Source organism: Pleurodeles waltl, chromosome 4_1 (genome assembly GCF_031143425.1).
Source record: "Pleurodeles waltl isolate 20211129_DDA chromosome 4_1, aPleWal1.hap1.20221129, whole genome shotgun sequence".
NCBI classification, from domain to species: domain Eukaryota; kingdom Metazoa; phylum Chordata; class Amphibia; order Caudata; family Salamandridae; genus Pleurodeles; species Pleurodeles waltl.
Window position 1 is genome coordinate 143,005,537 of NC_090442.1, and position 21,981 is coordinate 143,027,517.

The window sequence follows — 21,981 nt, forward strand, 5'->3', positions numbered from 1 at the left end:
AGATAGATTCCTGCAACCTAAGAAGAAGAGGACTGCTGAACTGAAAACCTGCAGAGAAGACGGAGACACCAACTGCTTTGGCCCCAGCTCTACCGGCCTGTCTCCCCACTTCTAAAGACACTGCTCCAGCGACGCGTTCCCAGGGTCCAGCAACCTCTGAAGCCTCAGAGGACTACCCTGCATCTAGAAGGACCAAGAACTCCCGAGGACAGCGGCTCTGTTCCACAAAGACTGCAACTTTGCAACAAAGAAGCAACTTTGAAACAACACACGTTTCCCGCCGGAAGCGTGAGACTTTGCACCAGACGCCCCTGGCTCGACTTGTGGAGAACAAGCGACACAGGGAGGACTCCCCGGCGACTACGAGACCGTGAGTAGCCAGAGTTGGCCCCCCTGACCCCCACAGCGACGCCTGCAGAGGGAATCCCGAGGCTCCCCCTGACCGCGACTGCCTGCTTCAGAGACACGACACCTGGTAAAGGCACTGCATCCGCAGCCCCCAGGACCTGAAGGATCCGACCTCCAGTGCAGGAGCGACCCCCAGGTGGCCCTCTCCCTTGCCCAGGTGGTGGCTACCCCAAGGAGCCCCCCCTTGCCTGCCTGCATCGCTGAAGAGACCCCTTGGTCTCCCATTGATTTCTATTGTGAACCCGACGCTTGTTTGCACACTGCACCCGGCCGCCCCCGTGCCGCTGAGGGTGTATTTTCTGTGTGGACTTGTGTCCCCCCCGGTGCCCTACAAAACCCCTCTGGTCTGCCCTCCGAAGACGCGGGTACTTACCTGCTGGCAGACTGGAACCGGGGCACCCCCTTCTCATTGAAGCCTATGCGTTTTGGGCACCACTTTGACCTCTGCACCCGACCGGCCCTGAGCTGCTGATGTGGTAACTTTGGGGTTGCCCTGAACCCCCGACAGTGGGCTACCTTGGACCCAATTTTGAACCCTGAAGGTGGTTTACTTACCTGCAAAAACTAACAAACACTTTCCTCCCCCAGGAACTGTTGAAAATTGCACCTTGTCTAGTTTTAAAATAGCTATATGTCATTTATGTGAAAACTGTATGTGCTATTTTGCTAATTCAAAGTTCCTAAAGTTCCTAAGTGAAGTACCTTTCATTTAAAGCATTACTTGTAAATCTTGAACCTGTGGTTCTTAAAATAAACTAAGAAAATATATTTTTCTATACAAAAACCTATTGGCCTGGAATTGTCTCTGAGTGTGTGTTCCTCATTTATTGCTTGTGTGTGTACAGCAAATGCTTAACACTACCCTCTGATAAGCCTACTGCTCGACCACACTACCACAAAATAGAGCATTAGAATTATCTCTTTTTGACACTATCTTACCTCTAAGGGGAACCCTTGGACTCTGTGCATACTATTCCTTACTTTGAAATAGTGCATACAGAGCCAACTTCCTACATTGGTGGATCAGCGGTGGGGTACAAGACTTTGCATTTGCTGGACTACTCAGCCAATACCTGATCACACAACTAAATTCCCAAAATTGTCATTAGAAACTGATTTTTGAAATTTGAGCTATTTTTCTAAATTTTTAAAAGTCCTGCTAGGGCCTTGTGTTAGTCCCTGTTAGCATTTCTTTTAGAGTTTAAACGTTTTGTAAAAGTTTGAATTAAGTTCTAGAGATAGTTTTAGATTCTTAAAAAGTATTCCAACTTTTAGAAACATAATGTCTACTGCAGAAGAGACAGTGGTGGAGCTCAACCTCACACCTTACCTGCGTCTTAGGATGTCATTCTCTGCAGAATCAAAAAAATAAAAACTGGATCAAACCCTACCAAAGAACAGCTCCAGGAGCTCTTGGCAGAGTTTGCTAAAAACAACCCCTCTGGTGATGCCCTAACAGAGGGGGAAGCTAGTGACGTGGAGGAGAATTTCCCCCCCTCCAGTCCTAGTTAGGGAGAACAGGGTCCCTCAAACCCTGACTCCAAATGTGATAGTCAGAGATGCTGCTTCTCTCACAGGAGGGTCCAGCACCTCTGGAATCACTGAGGATAGCCTCAGTGAAGATGACCTACTGTTAGCCAGGATGGTCAAAAGATTGGCTTTAGAGAGACAGCTCCTAGCCATAGAAAGGGAAAGACAAGAGATGGGTTTTGGTCCCATCAATGGTGGCAGCAACATAAATAGGGTCAGAGATTCTCCTGACATGTTTAAAATCCCAAAAGGGATTGTAACTAAATATGAAGATGGTGATGACATCACCAAATGGTTCACAGCTTTTGAGAGGGATTGTGCAACCAGAAAAGTAAACAGATCTCACTGGGGTGCTCTCCTTTGGGAAATGTTCACTGGAAAGTGTAGGGATAGACTCCTCACACTCTCTGGTAAAGATAGATGCAGAATCTTATGACCTCATGAAGGCTACCATGATTGAGGGCTTTGGATTCTCCACTGAGGAGTACAGGATTAGGTTCAGGGGGGCTCAAAAATCCTCGAGCCAGACCTGGGTTGATTTTGTAGACTACTCAGTGAAAACACTGGATGGTTGGGTAACTGGAAATGAAGTGCATGACTATGTTGGGCTTTATAATTTGTTTATGAAAGAACACATTTTAAGTAACTGCTTCAATGAAAAGTTGCATCAGTATCTGGTAGACCTAGGTCCAATTTCTCCCCAAGAATTGGGAAAGAAGGCAGACCACTGGGTCAAGACTAGGGTAACCAAAACTTCCACTGGGGGTGACCAAAAGAAAGGGGTTACAAAGCCTCACCAGGAGAAAGTGGGTGACACTAGAAATAAAGAAAAAGAGTCCTCTGTAGGCCCCCAAAAACCAGACCAGGTGGGTGGGCCCCGAGACACAACCCAAAAAAAAGGTGGGTACCAGGGTAAGAACTGGGTTGCCACTAAGGCATGGTGCCAAAACTGTAGACAGACAGGGCACCACACCAAGGACACTTCTTGTCCCAAAAACAAGCCCCCTAGCAAAATCCCAGGGGTGACCAGTGTAGCCATTGGGGATGACTCCTCAGATGAGGAGTCTTCATAGCCTTCAACTGGAAAAAGGGCCCTACAGGTGAGTTGGAGATTCCAGAAGGAAGTAGACACTTCCACCACCTACTGGTGAATGGAATCCCAGCCACTGCCCTGAGGGACACTTGTGCCAGTCACACTATTGTGCATGACAGGCTGGTGTTCTCAAACCAGTACATCCCAGGTGAGACTGCCAGAGTAAGAGTTAGCCCAGACAGGGTCACTGATAGGCCTGTGGCTTTTGTGCCCATAGAAGTGGGTGGGACTTTTAGCTGGAGAAGGGTGGTAGTCAGTACAGACCTCCCCCTTGATTGTCTCCTTGGAAATGACTACCCAGAGGTTAGTCAGAGCCCAAGAGAGGAAATGGTCCAGTGCCAGTATTCTCCCAAGAATTCTGGAGGTCCTGCCCCTGCAGTAACTGCAAGCAGGCCCCAGAAGAAAAAGAAAAGAAAACAGTGTAGGAAGGGTGGACAACCTTTAGCCAAGGTTCCAGCAAGCCAAGGAGATTTTGCTCCAGTAGGGGAGAACTCCGAAAGTGGCACTGGTAAAGTCCAACCTGACCCACAAGAAGTACTGGCTAGTCAGGCAACTGTTAAGCCTGAGTGGGTGGCTCCTCAGCTAACAGAAGAAAGAGTGGAAGAAGGGTGTTTACTACAAGATGTAGTAACCCCCCACTCTAATACAGCAGACAGGTACCCTGAACCCAAAGAAGCCTGTAACTTAGCCCCTTCCCTTGTAGGTGAAGAGCTAAAGGTGTGGTTCTGGGCACTGACAACTGTCAGTGGCCTCTGCTGGGTGTTAGCCTTTATGGCTGCACTATCCTTGGCATGGTGGTCTGGCCCCATGCCACATAGCAAGTTAGGCCCCCTGACTCTGTTGGTCATGGTGGGGTTACTCCAACTCTGGGTAACCTCTTTGGGTAAGCTAGGGGTGACCATGGCTAAGATAAGATTAGCAGAGGTGGATACCTCTAACCCCAAAAGAGAGAGAATGGGTGGAGACATTAAAGACACAGACAAGAGGCAATTCAGACTAGGTCCTATCACTGTGGAAGTGGGTCAGTTCCCCAGAGGGAATGACCTGAACAGGAGGATGTAAGGCAGAGTAGGCCCTGCAACAAACCAGCCTATTTCCTCTACTCTTCCTCGCCTGACAGACTAGGAAGACTCTCCCAGCTTTGGCTGAGTCTCCTGGCCTGTGGGCTGGGGGGGGGGTGCTTGTGTAAGGAAATGGCTCCCTGTTGCAGTTACCCCCCACTTTTTGCCTGATACTGATGCTGACTTGACTGAGAAGTGTGCTGGGACCCTGCTAACCAGGCCCCAGCACCAGTGTTCTTTCACCTAAAATGTACCATTGTTTCCACAATTGGCACAACCCTGGCACCCAGGTAAGTCCCTTGTAACTGGTACCCCTGGTACCAAGGGCCCTGATGCCAGGGAAGGTATCTAAGGGCTGCAGCATGTCTTATGCCACCATAGGGACCCCTCACTCAGCACAGACACACTGCTTGCCAGCTTGTGTGTGCTGGTGGGGAGACAATGACTAAGTCGACATGGCACTCCCCTCAGGGTGCCATGCCAACCTCACACTGCCTATGGCATAGGTAAGTCACCCCTCTAACAGGCCTTACAGCCCTAAGGCAGGGTGCACTATACCACAGGTGAGGGCATAGGTGCATGAGCACTATGCCCCTACAGTGTCTAAGCAAAACCTTAGACATTGTAAGTGCAGGGTAGCCTTAAGAGTATATGGTCTGGGAGTCTTTCAAAAACGAACTCCACAGCTCCATAATGGCTACACTGAATACTGGGAAGTTTAGTATCAAACTTCTCAGAATAATAAACCCACACTGATGCCAGTGTTGGATTTATTAAAAAATGCACACAGAGGGCATCTTAGAGATGCCCCCTGTATTTTACCCAATTGTTCAGTGCAGGACGGACTGGTCTGTGCCAGCCTGCTGCTGAGAGACGAGTTTCTGACCCCATGTGGTGAGGGCCTTTGTGCTCTCTGAGGACAGAAACAAAAGCCTGCTCTGGGTGGAGGTGCTTCACACCTCCCCCCTGCAGGAACTGTAACACCTAGCAGTGAGCTTCAAAGGCTCAAGCTTCGTGTTACAATGCCCCAGGGCACTCCAGCTAGTGGAGATGCCCGCCCCCTGGACACAGCCCCCACTTTTGGCGGCAAGTCCAGTTGAGATAATGAGAAAAACAAGGAGGAGTCACTGGCCAGTCAGGACAGCCCCTAAGGTGTCCTGAGCTGAGATAACTCTGACTTTTAGAAATCCTCCATCTTGCAGATGGAGGATTCCCCCGATAGGATTAGGGATGTGCCCCCCTCCCCTCAGGGAGGAGGCACAAAGGGGGTGTAGCCACCCTCAGGGCTAGTAGCCATTGGCTACTAAACCCCCAGAACTAAACACACCCCTAAATCGAGTATTTAGGGGCTCCCAGAACCCAGCAAGATAGATTCCTGCAACCTAAGAAGAAGAGGACTGCTGAACTGAAAACCTGCAGAGAAGACGGAGACACCAACTGCTTTGGCCCCAGCTCTACCGGCCTGTCTCCCCACTTCTAAAGACACTGCTCCAGGGACGCGTTCCCAGGGTCCAGCAACCTCTGAAGCCTCAGAGGACTACCCTGCATCTAGAAGGACCAAGAACTCCCGAGGACAGCGGCTCTGTTCCACAAAGACTGCAACTTTGCAACAAAGAAGCAACTTTGAAACAACACACGTTTCCCGCCGGAAGCGTGAGACTTTGCATCAGACGCCCCCGGCTCGACTTGTGGAGAACAAGCGCCACAGGGAGGACTCCCCGGCGACTACGAGACCGTGAGTAGCCAGAGTTGGCCCCCCTGATCCCCCACAGCGACGCCTGCAGAGGGAATCCCGAGGCTCCCCCTGACCGCGACTGCCTGCTTCAGAGACACGACACCTGGTAAAGGCACTGCATCCGCAGCCCCCAGGACCTGAAGGATCCGACCTCCAGTGCAGGAGCGACCCCCAGGTGGCCCTCTCCCTTGCCCAGGTGGTGGCTACCCCAAGGAGCCCCCCCTTGCCTGCCTGCATCGCTGAAGAGACCCCTTGGTCTCCCATTGATTTCTATTGTGAACCCGACGCTTGTTTGCACACTGCACCCGGCCGCCCCCGTGCCGCTGAGGGTGTATTTTCTGTGTGGACTTGTGTCCCCCCCGGTGCCCTACAAAACCCCTCTGGTCTGCCCTCCGAAGACGCGGGTACTTACCTGCTGGCAGACTGGAACCGGGGCACCCCCTTCTCATTGAAGCCTATGTGTTTTGGGCACCACTTTGACCTCTGCACCCGACCGGCCCTGAGCTGCTGGTGTGGTAACTTTGGGGTTGCCCTGAACCCCCGACGGTGGGCTACCTTGGACCCAATTTTGAACCCCGTAGGTGGTTTACTTACCTGCAAAAACTAACAAACACTTACCTCCCCCAGGAACTGTTGAAAATTGCACTGTGTCTAGTTTTAAAATAGCTATATGTCATTTATGTGAAAACTGTATGTGCTATTTTGCTAATTCAAAGTTCCTAAAGTTCCTAAGTGAAGTACCTTTCATTTAAAGCATTACTTGTAAATCTTGAACCTGTGGTTCTTAAAATAAACTAAGAAAATATATTTTTCTATACAAAAACCTATTGGCCTGGAATTGTCTCTGAGTGTGTGTTCCTCATTTATTGCTTGTGTGTGTACAGCAAATGCTTAACACTACCCTCTGATAAGCCTACTGCTCGACCACACTACCACAAAATAGAGCATTAGAATTATCTCTTTTTGACACTATCTTACCTCTAAGGGGAACCCTTGGACTCTGTGCATACTATTCCTTACTTTGAAATAGTGCATACAGAGCCAACTTCCTACATTGGTGGATCAGCGGTGGGGTACAAGACTTTGCATTTGCTGGACTACTCAGCCAATACCTGATCACACAACTAAATTCCCAAAATTGTCATTAGAAACTGATTTTTGAAATTTGAGCTATTTTTCTAAATTTTTAAAAGTCCTGCTAGGGCCTTGTGTTAGTCCCTGTTAGCATTTCTTTTAGAGTTTAAACGTTTTGTAAAAGTTTGAATTAAGTTCTAGAGATAGTTTTAGATTCTTAAAAAGTATTCCAACTTTTAGAAACATTGGGGGTCATTCTGACCCTGGCCCCGACTACGGGAGCACCGCCAACAGGCTGGCGGTGCTCCCACGAGCATTCTGACCGCGGCGGTTCAGCCGCGGTCAGAAGCAGAAAGTCGGCGGTCTCCCGACGACTTTCCGCTGCTCGGGGGAATCCTCCATGGCGGCGGAGCGTGGATTCTGACACCCCCTACTGCCATCCTGTTCCTGGCGGGTCTCCCGCCAGGAACAGGATGGCGGTAGGGGGTGCCGCGGGGCCCCTGGGGGCCCCTGCAGTGCCCATGCCAATGGCATGGGCACTGCAGGGGCCCCCGTAAGAGGGCCCCACTGTGTATTTCAGTGTCTGCAAATACGCGACGGGTGCAAACTGCACCCGTCGCACATACCCACTCCGCCGGCTCCATTCGGAGCCGGCTTCCTCGTGGGTTGGGGTTTCCCGCTGGGCTGGCGGGCGGCCTCCTGGCGGTCGCCCGCCAGCCCAGCGGGAAAGCCTGAATGGCCTCCGCGGTCTTTCGACCGCGGAGCGGCCATATGGCGGTTCCCGCGAGGCGGGCGGCTACCGCCGCCCGCCTCAATGAGAATCACCCCCATAATGTCTACTGCAGAAGAGACAGTGGTGGAGCTCAACCTCACACCTTACCTGCGTCTTAGGATGTCATTCTCTGCAGAATCAAAAAAATAAAAACTGGATCAAACCCTACCAAAGAACAGCTCCAGGAGCTCTTGGCAGAGTTTGCTAAAAACAACCCCTCTGGTGATGCCCTAACAGAGGGGGAAGCTAGTGACGTGGAGGAGAATTTCCCCCCCTCCAATCCTAGTTAGGGAGAACAGGGTCCCTCAAACCCTGACTCCAAATGTGATAGTCAGAGATGCTGCTTCTCTCAGAGGAGGGTCCAGCACCTCTGGAATCACTGAGGATAGCCTCAGTGAAGATGACCTACTGTTAGCCAAGATGGTCAAAAGATTGGCTTTAGAGAGACAGCTCCTAGCCATAGAAAGGGAAAGACAAGAGATGGGTTTTGGTCCCATCAATGATGGCAGCAACATAAATAGGGTCAGAGATTCTCCTGACATGTTTAAAATCCCAAAAGGGATTGTAACTAAATATGAAGATGGTGATGACATCACCAAATGGTTCACAGCTTTTGAGAGGGCTTGTGCAACCAGAAAAGTAAACAGATCTCACTGGGGTGCTCTCCTTTGGGAAATGTTCACTGGAAAGTGTAGGGATAGACTCCTCACACTCTCTGGTAAAGATAGATGCAGAATCTTATGACCTCATGAAGGCTACCATGATTGAGGGCTTTGGATTCTCCACTGAGGAGTACAGGATTAGGTTCAGGGGGGCTCAAAAATCCTCGAGCCAGACCTGGGTTGATTTTGTAGACTACTCAGTGAAAACACTGGATGGTTGGGTAACTGGAAATGAAGTGCATGACTATGTTGGGCTTTATAATTTGTTTATGAAAGAACACATTTTAAGTAACTGCTTCAATGAAAAGTTGCATCAGTATCTGGTAGACCTAGGTCCAATTTCTCCCCAAGAATTGGGAAAGAAGGAAGACCACTGGGTCAAGACTAGGGTAACCAAAACTTCCACTGGGGGTGACCAAAAGAAAGGGGTTACAAAGCCTCACCAGGAGAAAGTGGGTGACACTAGAAATAAAGAAAAAGAGTCCTCTGTAGGCCTCCAAAAACCAGACCAGGTGGGTGGGCCCCGAGACACAACCCAAAAAAAAGGTGGGTACCAGGGTAAGAACTGGGTTGCCACTAAGGCATGGTGCCAAAACTGTAGACAGACAGGGCACCACACCAAGGACACTTCTTGTCCCAAAAACAAGCCCCCTAGCAAAATCCCAGGGGTGACCAGTGTAGCCATTGGGGATGACTCCTCAGATGAGGAGGTCTTCATAGCCTTCAACTGGAAAAAGGGCCCTACAGGTGAGTTGGAGATTCCAGAAGGAAGTAGACACTTCCACCACCTACTGGTGAATGGAATCCCAGCCACTGCCCTGAGAGACACTTGTGCCAGTGACACTATTGTGCATGACAGGCTGGTGTTCTCAAACCAGTACATCCCAGGTGAGACTGCCAGAGTAAGAGTTAGCCCAGACAGGGTCACTGATAGGCCTGTGGCTTTTGTGCCCATAGAAGTGGGTGGGACTTTTAGCTGGAGAAGGGTGGTAGTCAGTACAGACCTCCCCCTTGATTGTCTCCTTGGAAATGACTACCCAGAGGTTAGTCAGAGCCCAAGAGAGGAAATGGTCCAGTGCCAGTATTCTCCCAAGAATTCTGGAGGTCCTGCCCCTGCAGTAACTGCAAGCAGGCCCCAGAAGAAAAAGAAAAGAAAACAGTGTAGGAAGGGTGGACAACCTTTAGCCAAGGTTCCAGCAAGCCAAGGAGATTCTGCTCCAGTAGGGGAGAACTCCGAAAGTGGCACTGGTAAAGTCCAACCTGACCCACAAGAAGTCCTGGCTAGTCAGGCAACTGTTAAGCCTGAGTGGGTGACTCCTCAGCTAACAGAAGAAAGAGTGGAAGAAGGGTGTTTACTACAAGATGTAGTAACCCCCCACTCTAATACAGCAGACAGGTACCCTGAACCCAAAGAAGCCTGTAACTTAGCCCCTTCCCTTGTAGGTGAAGAGCTAAAGGTGTGGTTCTGGGCACTGACAACTGTCAGTGGCCTCTGCTGGGTGTTAGCCTTTATGGCTGCACTATCCTTGGCATGGTGGTCTGGCCCCATGCCACATAGCAAGTTAGGCCCCCTGACTCTGTTGGTCATGGTGGGGTTACTCCAACTCTGGGTAACCTCTTTGGGTAAGCTAGGGGTGACCATGGCTAAGATAAGATTAGCAGAGGTGGATACCTCTAACCCCAAAAGAGAGAGAATGGGTGGAGACATTAAAGACACAGACAAGAGGCAATTCAGACTAGGTCCTATCACTGTGGAAGTGGGTCAGTTCCCCAGAGGGAATGACCTGAACAGGAGGATGTAAGGCAGAGTAGGCCCTGCAACAAACCAGCCTATTTCCTCTACTCTTCCTCGCCTGACAGACTAGGAAGACTCTCCCAGCTTTGGCTGAGTCTCCTGGCCTGTGGGCTGGGGGGGGCTTGTGTAAAGAAATGGCTCCCTGTTGCAGTTACCCCCCACTTTTTGCCTGATACTGATGCTGACTTGACTGAGAAGTGTGCTGGGACCCTGCTAACCAGGCCCCAGCACCAGTGTTCTTTCACCTAAAATGTACCATTGTTTCCACAATTGGCACAACCCTGGCACCCAGGTAAGTCCCTTGTAACTGGTACCCCTGGTACCAAGGGCCCTGATGCCAGGGAAGGTATCTAAGGGCTGCAGCATGTCTTATGCCACCATAGGGACCCCTCACTCAGCACAGACACACTGCTTGCCAGCTTGTGTGTGCTGGTGGGGAGACAATGACTAAGTCGACATGGCACTCCCCTCAGGGTGCCATGCCAACCTCACACTGCCTATGGCATAGGTAAGTCACCCCTCTAACAGGCCTTACAGCCCTAAGGCAGGGTGCACTATACCACAGGTGAGGGCATAGGTGCATGAGCACTATGCCCCTACAGTGTCTAAGCAAAACCTTAGACATTGTAAGTGCAGGGTAGCCTTAAGAGTATATGGTCTGGGAGTCTTTCAAAAACGAACTCCACAGCTCCATAATGGCTACACTGAATACTGGGAAGTTTAGTATCAAACTTCTCAGAATAATAAACCCACACTGATGCCAGTCTTGGATTTATTAAAAAATGCACACAGAGGGCATCTTAGAGATGCCCCCTGTATTTTACCCAATTGTTCAGTGCAGGACTGACTGGTCTGTGCCAGCCTGCTGCTGAGAGACGAGTTTCTGACCCCATGTGGTGAGGGCCTTTGTGCTCTCTGAGGACAGAAACAAAAGCCTGCTCTGGGTGGAGGTGCTTCACACCTCCCCCTGCAGGAACTGTAACACCTAGCAGTGAGCCTCAAAGACTCAGGCTTCGTGTTACAATGCCCCAGGGCACTCCAGCTAGTGGAGATGCCCGCCTCCTGGACACAGCCCCCACTTTTGGCGGCAAGTCCAGGAGAGATAATGAGAAAAACAAGGAGGAGTCACTGGCCAGTCAGGACAGCCCCTAAGGTGTCCTGAGCTGAGGTAACTCTGACTTTTAGAAATCCTCCATCTTGCAGATGGAGGATTCCCCCAATAGGATTAGGAATGTGCCCCCCTCCCCTCAGGGAGGAGGCACAAAGAGGGTGTAGCCACCCTCAGGGCTAGTAGCCATTGGCTACTAACCCCCCAGACCTAAACACACCCCTAAATCGAGTATTTAGGGGCTCCCAGAACCCAGCAAGATAGATTCCTGCAACCTAAGAAGAAGAGGACTGCTGAACTGAAAACCTGCAGAGAAGACGGAGACACCAACTGCTTTGGCCCCAGCTCTACCGGCCTGTCTCCCCACTTCTAAAGACACTGCTCCAGCGACGCGTTCCCAGGGTCCAGCAACCTCTGAAGCCACAGAGGACTACCCTGCATCTAGAAGGACCAAGAACTCCCGAGGACAGCGGCTCTGTTCCACAAAGACTGCAACTTTGCAACAAAGAAGCAACCTTGAAACAACACACGTTTCCCGCCGGAAGCGTGAGACTTTGCACTCTGCACCCGACGCCCCCGGCTCGACTTGTGGAGAACAAACACCACAGGGAGGACTCCCCGGCGACTACAAGACCGTGAGTAGCCAGAGTTGGCCCCCCTGAGCCCCCACAGCGACGCCTGCAGAGGGAATCCCGAGGCTCCCCCTGACCGCGACTGCCTGCTTCAAAGACCCGACACCTGGTAAAGGCACTGCATCCGCAGCCCCCAGGACCTGAAGCATCCGACCTCCAGTGCAGGAGCGACCCCCAGGTGGCCCTCTCCCTTGCCCAGGTGGTGGCTACCCCGAGGAGCCCCCCCCCCTTGCCTGCCTGCATCGCTGAAGAGACCCCTTGGTCTCCCATTGATTTCTATTGCGAACCCGACGCTTGTTTGCACACTGCACCCGGCCGCCCCCGTGCCGCTGAGGGTGTACTTTCTGTGTGGACTTGTCCCCCCCCGGTGCCCTACAAAACCCCCCTGGTCTGCCCTCCGAAGACGCGGGTACTTACCTGCTGGCAGACTGGGACCGGGGCACCCCCTTCTCCATTTAAGCCTATGCGTTTTGGGCACCACTTTGACCTCTGCACCTGACCGGCCCTGAGCTGCTGGTGTGGTAACTTTGGGGTTGCCCTGAACCCCCGACAGTGGGCTACCTTGGACCCAATTTTGAACCCCGTAGGTGGTTTATTTACCTGCAAAAACTAACAAACACTTACCTCCCCCAGGAACTGTTGAAAATTGCAGTGTCTAGTTTTAAAATAGCTATATGTCATTTATGTGAAAACTGTATATGCTATTTTGCTACTTCAAAGTTCCTAAAGTTCCTAAGTGAAGTACCTTTCATTTAAAACATTACTTGTAAATCTTGAACCTGTGGTTCTTAAAATAAACTAAGAAAATATATTTTTCTATACAAAAACCTATTGGCCTGGAATTGTCTCTGAGTGTGTGTTCCTCATTTATTGCTTGTGTGTGTACAACAAATGCTTAACACTACCCTCTGATAAGCCTACTGCTCGACCACACTACCACAAAATAGAGCATTAGAATTATCTCTTTTTGCCACTATCTTACCTCTAAGGGGAACCCTTGGACTCTGTGCATACTATTCCTTACTTTGAAATAGTGCATACAGAGCCAACGTCCTACATGTGTATACAAATAACTGATTAGAATATCAAGATACAGAAAGTAGCAATCAGCAAATGCTTATGAACATAATGAAATCAACATAGGTTCAAATTAGAAGTTTGCTAAATATTCTGTTTCTCCGGAGGAACTGACATGATTTTGGTGGCTCAGTGTTACTCATTTAACGCAGAGTTGAAGCCAAATTCAGCCAATTGCTGTGGCAGTAGTATCAACCCTAGTAGCTGCGCCCTTTGGTGTGCAGTGTAGTGCCGTTTCCGCTGCTATTTCAGCACGGAATGTGCTCCCGGCGCTAAATCATGGCGCAAGCAGCACCACGTGCCCATTTCCACCCATTGGCAGAACTCTCTGGAATCTCTCCGAGATTTTTTGTAATTCCAAGGTATTCCACAGAGTAAAATTCCACGAGCTCTGCCCTCCCCTAGTTCAAATTCAGCAGATGTAAATGAATTTACTAATTTAACTTGTCTAAATGGATCTATGTGTTATGTTGAATGTATTTTATCGTTGATATTGGTAACATTGTAGTCTCTAAAATGTCCAAGGTTGGAATGAAAAGCACTGACTGGGCTGAAGTGTTCATCTTGAATGATGAACACAAAAATAATAAGGAATTAATAAAATAAAATACTTACCAAACGTGTGTTACTTATGATTTTCTCTTTGAACTAAAACCATCAATTTTATTGAGGCTCTTGTCACTTTGACATTTAAATTAAAGGAACAGAGGTAATTAGCGGTGTCATATTTTGAACTTGGGAGTGCCTTCCCCATCAGGACATTAATTAAATATTAGCATTGCAGCACCTACATGGGGTTGTAGACAGCCAACCCCTGGGGAAGAACATCCTTGTATGTATGTTTTCTTGGCTGTTTAGGGAATGCGGTGGACTAGGCCACAGCTGTCTGGTTTTAAATCAAGGCTATAAGCAGGTAGTAAAACTGATTTTGGTCATTTTGTTTGTTACAAACAGAATCAATATTAAGCTCCTTTACTTACAGCACTGGCTGCAGAGATGTGTGTGTATATTGCAAGTATCATGGTTTGATACTGGTAAACTAGCTTAGGTGGTTAAATCTTGTGCTAGGGAGACGTGTGTTATCTTTGATCACAGGCACTGGAGAAGGAAGATTTCAGTGCTAGAGGAGGCAAATGTTTCCCCAGAGGGCATCACTTCAAACCACTTCTCTACACTGACGAAACTGCAAATATATTACACTGTCAGCGATAGCATCAGTGTAGATATCAGTAGGTCTGAGTTTTACACCAAAGACTTGTTTTTGTTAATATCTTTGGCACCATTTGACGAATCTGCACAACATTTTCCAATAATTAGGTTTACCCACTATGGCTTCTTCATTGAAGTTTCACTTTGATCCACCACGCAAGGGCAAAGAATAAGGGCGGGGTTCTGAAAGTGCCATTTTAATGTTAACTCCCATAGTAAGATTTGCTCTCAGATACAGAAAACATGCCTGAACAGAATTAAGCCACATCTGGCACAGAGGTAGAACTTTACTCAAAGAAGTGCCTTTGCTTGGTTTCGTATAACATAGTTTTCAAGAAATTTGAGTTTTAAAAAGGTGCTCGGACATCATCTAGCATCAATGCTTAATTTGTGCTTTTGTTTCCAGTGCTGAGCACCGGCACCTACTTTTGAGGGCCGAGGCTTATTCTTCTGCCTCAAGCATTTGCTGCGAGCAAAAGACACATATGGGGAAGATGGAAGAAGGAAAAACTAAAAAGCGTCATACAGGGAGAAAGTAGAAAGTTGCAGGATGAGCTGAAGGGGCAGGGGTGGCCGTAAATGGATTAAAGAGGCCCGAGATGGCTTCAGGATTATGCTGCCTCAGTATTCAGTGCTGGCAGATTTAATTACACCAGCCTCGTGTTTAAGAGAAGGACTTTGAGCACCGGCACCTCTTTATTTACAAATTAAGCACTATCTAGCATGTGGCGGAGCAGTAAGTCACCTGCCTACAAGTGATAATCAATCTCAAAGGAGTTAAAGTGCCATCCGGAGGAGTATGTATGCATTGCATGACAGAGCAGAGCCCCGAGATACTCCACATTTGATGACGGACGTTTTGGAGAGGATTGTGCCTAATTTGACTTGGTGGGTGCAGTTTTGCAAGAGAGAAACAAAGGAACAGTGCTGTTTCACCAATGATGGCAAAGTAGACAATCTTTTGCTTACCACCTGGTGGTCAGTGGTGTCAAAGGTGGCAGAGAGGTCTAGTAGGATCAGTGAACAGATACATATCCTGTCATGTTGATGCTTTCCTAATGTAGCTGCACCTGTGTGTAGCTGTCAAATAGGTCTCATATCATACATAGGACAGCCTTGTAAGACATACAACAACACATTAATTTCACTAATACATTTCAGTTTGTGTGCCATAAGTCCCAAATTTTAGAAACCAGCCTTTTCCCAAACTAGGACCGGAATAAAGATGGATGACATGCGAGTGCTCTACAGTCAAGCCTGGTTATGTCAACCACCGCACACACTAGCCTGTTTAAACCCAACTTCTTGAATCAGGAGCGCGTGGCACCTGTACACTCACCTGCTCCACTCGGATCTCATAGTCTCCATTCACTTTCTTTGCCCGGAAGTACTTGGCCCTGTGGGAAAGAGAAGAAAGCCATAAAAGAGGAATTCTTGGACGTCCCATGATAGTCCTGCACTGTGAACACAAGTCAGTCAATGCACCACATCATTGGGCTGTGACCCCCTCCCACTATGGCACTCTAAGACCCGGAAACAGATTAGTTTACCTCGATTGGCCCAGTCAGGGGGACTCTTGTAAACCATTCACAATGTTTACATTTAATGACTGATAAGGAGGAATGTGTCCTGAATCTGCGGGGAACTACTCCCACCGCCTTTAATGCAGCTGGCCAACCTGCCATCAAAGGCTGGCTTATTAACGCCCAGTCCGCCCGTGCTTGAAACCAGTAATGCCCATTACTGGCGGAACTCCCAATTGTCCATCTGCAAATGGATTTTACCTGAACCTGTTGTCAGCATATGATTTCACACCTCCCCTGAACTGCTATAGAGAACATTCTAATTGGGTCCAGTTGCACCGGGGAGCGCGCTACTGGTGCATAAAAGTCGTTTAACGATTTCAGGTCATAGTTCGATTTTATCAGTAGATTTCCCTTGTTTCCCCTCGGGACACCAAATAGTTCAGTAGCCAAATGACCCTATTCCACGTGGCATCGAGTAGAAAATTAGTAATCGATCAACTTGCATTTCCGCAAGGGTGGTTATTCTAGTACTGGGACTCCGCACAGCTTTTCACTAAGGTCTGTTTCATTCATTTCCGGGAGTCCTCACACCTTTCCACAAGGTCCTGTTATTACAGTACTGACACACCGTACAGTCCTCCACACCTGGGAGTTCTCACATCTCTTCACATCGGTCTTTTGTTCCAGTACTGGGATACCCATCCTCAAGGGTCTGTTGTTTCAGTACTGGAATTCCACACATCTTTCCACAAGTGTCTTTTCTGGTACTGGGACACTGCACAGCTCTCTTTAAGAGTCATGTTCCAATACGATGACTCCTCACACCTCTCCACAGGGGCATGCCGTTCCAGTACTGGGATACCGCATAGTTCTCCACACCAGTCTTTTGTACAGACACTGGGAGTCCACACAGCTTTCCACATCAGTCTTTTGTTCTAGTACTTTGATAACTCAAATAACTTCTCAATAGCTTGTTCCAGCAAAGTGATCCCTCACAGCTCTCTTTAAGGGTCTATTGTTCCAGTACTGGGACTCCTTAGTGCTCTCCACGGGGGCCTATTGTTCCAGTACTGGGACTGCTCAGAGCTCCCCACAAGGGTCTATTGTTCCAGTACTGGGACTGCTCAGAGCTCCCCACAAGGGTCTATTGTTACAGTACTGGGACTCCTTAGTGCTCTCCACGGGGGCCTATTGTTCCAGTACTGGGACTGCTCAGAGCTCCCCACAAGGGTCTATTGTTCCAGTACTGGGACTGCTCAGAGCTCCCCACAAGGGTCTATTGTTCCAGTACTGGGACTGCTCAGAGCTCCCCACAAGGGTCTATTGTTCCAGTACTGGGACTCCTTAGAGCTCTCTACAGGGGCCTATTGTTCCAGTACTGGGACTGCTCAGAGCTCCCCACAAGGGTCTATTGTTCCAGTACTGGGACTCCTTAGAGCTCTCCACAGGGGCCTATTGTTCCAGTACTGAGACTCCGAAGAGCTCTCCACAGGGGCCTATTGTTCCAGTACTGACATTCCTTACAGCTCTCCACAGGGGTCTATTGTTGCAGTACTGGGACCCGTAGAGCTCTCCACAGGGGGCTATTGTTCCAGTACTGACACTCCTCACAGCTCTCCACAGGGGTCTATTGTTGCAGTACTGGGACTGCTTAGAGCTCTCCACAGGGGTCTATTGTTCCAGTACGGAGATGCTGCACAGCTGTTCCCAGGGGCCTGTTACTCCAGTACTGAGACTCCTTAGAGCTCTCTACAAGGGTCTATTCTTGCAGTACTGGGATGTCGTACTGCTGTCCTCAAGGGCCTGTTGCAAAGGGGTGTGTGATATCTACCATATATTTTCTACTGGAAGGAGTATCCTTCCGGTACAACCTACCATGCCTTCACATCCTTTAAAGCTTTTCTCACTTTGCATGTACGTCAGTATTGTGATTCCACACAACCCTGCTAGTGCACTTCCGGCATGGCCTACAGAACCTCCTGCAGATGGACAGTGAACGCAGGACAGGGCTCTGGCAGTGGACATTGCCTACCCTGCAGGAACTCCCGCTACTGGAATGTTCGGTCACCATTCATGCATCTGCCAGTGCACCACAGACACGCAGTTCTTAATTTGTGCTTGTTGCCCTAAGCATTTGCTGCGAGCAATATATATATATATGGGAAAGACGGAGGAAGAGAAAAACGAAAAAGCGTCACAAAGGGAGAAGGCAGGAAGCTGCAAGAGTGTGCTGAAGGGGCAGGGAATGGCTGTAAATGGATTAACGAGGCCCGAGATGGCTTCAGGATTCCGCTGCCTCAGTATTCCGTGCTCGCACATTTAATTGCAGCAGAGGTGTGCTTAAGAAGAGGGCTTTGGGCACCGGCACTTTTTTATTTATAAATGAAGCACTGACACGCGGCTGCTGCAATTAAATGTGTGAACACGGAATAGTCAGGCAAGCGTAATCCCAAAGCCATTTTAGGCTTTCAGCTTTGCAGCTTTCTGCTTTCTCTCTTTGTGATACTTTTTCGTTTTTCCCTTCATCCGTCTTTCACATATGTGTCTTTTGCTCGCAGCAAATGCTTGAGGGAGAAGAATAAGCCCCGGCCCTCAAAAATAAGTGCTGGTGCTCAGCACCGGAAACAACAAGCACAAATTAAGCACTGCTGCTGCCCCACTCTGCTCTGCCAATGTGAAACATTCATCTTTGCTCCACGCCCTCTTGCTTTAACAAAGGCACCTGGGCCCGGGGGCATTTCATCGAAAGAAGAACATAAGGTTCCTCGTGGTGGGCTCAATTAAAATATGAAAGCTAGCACGTGTCAATATTCAATCTACAAGAGATGTAAAGGATTCAAAATGTCAATAGATGAAGGGAGGTGCCACCTATAGACTTTTCAAATGTATATTCACAACTCAGTAAAAGGTGCTCAGCGCTCCAGTGGTCAGTCACCCAGTGAGTGAACAGCAGTGTGTACAACACATGAAAACAATGGAACCATAAAGCTGTTTGTGTGTTTGGGGTCCAGGATTACAGGTACCATAACATTTCAAAACAGCACAAAACAAACCAGTTCCTATTATAATAATTATTAATAACTTAATATTATCTGTTCTGTGTTTTTTCATATCCCACATGTAGAGTGCCTGCTTCTAGGCTCGTGTTCTTGTCCTGATGATGGCCCTTCATTCACTACTGGTTGAAACGTTTTTGAGACTACAGAAATAGGAACTGATTTGTTTTGAACTATTGTGGCACCTGGAATCCCGGGGCCCAAAATATATTAATAAGCATTACAGTTCCACTGTTTCCATGTATTATACACAGTACTACACTGCACTATGCTGGTCACTCACTGAGGGGGTCTCCTACCCATTAGGGGGAGGTTATTGCTAAGACCATTAGTGGCCCTTCTTTGATGGGACCATCAGCCTCTTCACCTGTGAATAGTGGAGCTCAAACACTACATGTTGAATTGGAGATGAGTCACAAAAAGAGTACCCACATGATACCTTAAATCAGATACCATTCCCCTGGCCTTTGAAGCGCCAAACTTACCATTATTCTTCACTAATGATCCCAAGTTTAGCCATATTGCCACCAAATGTTCAGGGCACAAGCTAGTCCTAGGTATCGACACAGCTCTCAAGCATAAAACAGTCCTCGGCTTAATGTAGGTGCCTAAACTCCTGAGCCAATGTTAAAAACATCCTCTACCTGCTGCACAACTGCTGCTGCAATATACAGGGCAGAGAATGGCACCCCAGTGTAAAACATCCTCTTACCTGCTGCAAAACTGCTGCTGCAAAATAGAGGCCACAGAATGGCACCCAAAGGGTAAAACATCCTCTCACCTGCTGCAAAACTGCTGCTGCAATATAGAGGCCACAGAATTACACCCCAGTGTAAAACATCCTCTCACCTGCTGCAAAACTGCTGCTGCAATATAGAGGCCACAGAATGGCACCCCAGTGTAAAACATCCTCTCACCTGCTGCAAAACTGCTGCTGCAATATAGAGGCCACAAAATGGCACCCCAGTGTAAAACATCCTCTCACCTCTTGCACAACTGCTGCTGCAATATAGAGGCCACAGAATGGCACCCCAGTGTAAAACATCCTCTACCTGCTGCACAACTGCTGCTGCAACATACAGGCCACAGAATGGCACCCCAGTGTAAAACATCCTCTCACCTGCTTCAAAACTGTTTCTCCTGCAATATACAGGGCAGAGAATGGCACCCCAGTGTAAAACATCCTCTCACCTGCTGCAAAACTGCTGCTGTAATATACAGGCCACAGAATGGCACCCCAGTGTAAAACATCGTCTCACCTGCTGCAAAACTGCTGCTGTAATATACAGGCCACAGAATGGCACCCCAGTGTAAAACATCCTCACACCTGCTGCAAAACTGCTGCTGCAATATACAGGCCACATAATGGCACCCTTGTGTAAAACATACTTTGCCTGTTGCAATGTATATAACCCTCAGAATGGCACCCCAGTGTAAAACATACCCTACCTGCTGCAAAACCGCTGCTGCAATTTACAGGCCACAAAATTGCACCCCGGTGTAAAACATCCACTATCTGCTGCACGGCTGCTGCTGCAATATACGAGCTACAGAATGGCACCCCGGTTTAAAACATCCTCTCCCCTGCTGCACAACTGCTGCTGTATTATACAGGCCACAGAATGGCGCCATCAATCTTAAACATCCTCTACGTTCTGCACAGCTGTTGCTGCAGCAATATACAGGCCACAGAATGGCACCCCAGTGTAAAACATCCTCTCACCTGTTGCACAACTGCTGCTGCAACATAGAGGCCACAGAATGGCACCCCAGTGTAAAACATCCTCTCACCTGCTGCAAAACTGCTGTTGCAATATACAGGCCACAGAATGACACCCCAGTGTAACACATCCTATAACCTGCTGCAAAACTGCTACTGCAATATACAGGCCACAGAATGGCACCCCCGTGTAAAACATCCTCTCACCTGCTGCAAAACTGCTGCTGCAATATATATAACCCTAAGAATGGCACCCCAGTGTAAAACATACTCTACCTGCTGCACAACCGATGCTGCAATTTACAGGCCACAAAATGGCACCCCGGTGTAAAACATCCTCTATCTGCTGCATGGCTGCTGCTGCAATATACAAGCTATAGAATGGCACCCTGATTTAAAACATCCTCTCACCTGCTGCACAACCGCTGCTGTATTATAGAGGCCACAGAATGGCGCCCTCAGTCTTAAACATCCTCTACCTTCTGCACAGCTGTTGCTGCAGCAACATACAGGCCACAGAATGGCACCCCAGTGTAAACTATCCTCTAACTGCTGCACAACTGTTTCTGCTGCAATATAGAGGCCACAGAATGGCACCCCCAGTGTAAAACATCCTCTCACCTGCTGCAAAACTGCTGCTGCAGCATACAGGCCACAGAATGGCACCCCAGTGTAAAACATCCTCTCACCTGTTGCACAACTGCTGCTGAAATATAGAGGCCACAGAATGGCACCCCAGTGTAAAACATCCTCTACCTGCTGCACAACTGCTGCTGCAACATACAGGCCACAGAATGGCACCCCAGTGTAAAACATCCTCTCACCTGCTTCAAAACTGTTTATCCTGCAATATACAGGTCACAGAATGGCACCCCAGTGTAAAACATCCTCTCACCTGCTGCAAAACTGCTGCTGCAGTAAACAGGCCACAGAATGACACCCCAGTGTAAAACATCCTATAACCTGCTGCAAAACTGCTACTGCAATACACAGGCCACAGAATGGCACCCCGTGTAAAACATCCTCTCACCTGCTGCAAAACTGCTGCTGCAATATATATAACCCTCAGAATGGCATCCCAGTGTAAAACATACTCTACCTGCTGCACAACCGATGCTGCAATTTACAGGCCACAAAATGGCACCCCGTGTAAAACATCCTCTATCTGCTGCACGGCTGCTGCTGCAATATACAAGCTACAGAATGGCAACCCGATTTAAAACATCCTCTCACCTGCTGCACAACTGCGGCTGTATTATACAGGCCACAGAATGGCACCCTCAGTCTTAAACATCCTCAACCTTCTGCACAGCTGTTGCTGCAGCAATATACAGGCCACGGAATGGCACCCCAGTGTAAAACATCCTATATCTGCTGCACAACTGTTTCTGCTGCAATACAGAGGTCACAGAATGGCACCCCCAGTGTAAAACATCCTCTCACCTGCTGCAAAACTGCTGCTGCAATATACAGGCCACATAATGGCACGATTGTGTAAAACATACTTTACCTGTTGCAAAACT

General features: G+C 48.8%; 1 protein-coding gene across 1 annotated transcript in view; it reads right to left on the reverse strand.

Moving 5' to 3' along the window:
• The window catches only part of SYN3 (synapsin III), a 941,464-nt gene that overhangs the window by 735,843 nt on the left and 183,640 nt on the right, over window positions 1-21,981 (reverse strand). Inside the window, exon 3 of the mRNA XM_069227930.1 lies at window positions 15,496-15,553. Within this exon, the coding sequence (XP_069084031.1) occupies window positions 15,496-15,553 (58 nt within the window). The remainder of the gene's footprint in view (window positions 1-15,495; window positions 15,554-21,981) is intronic.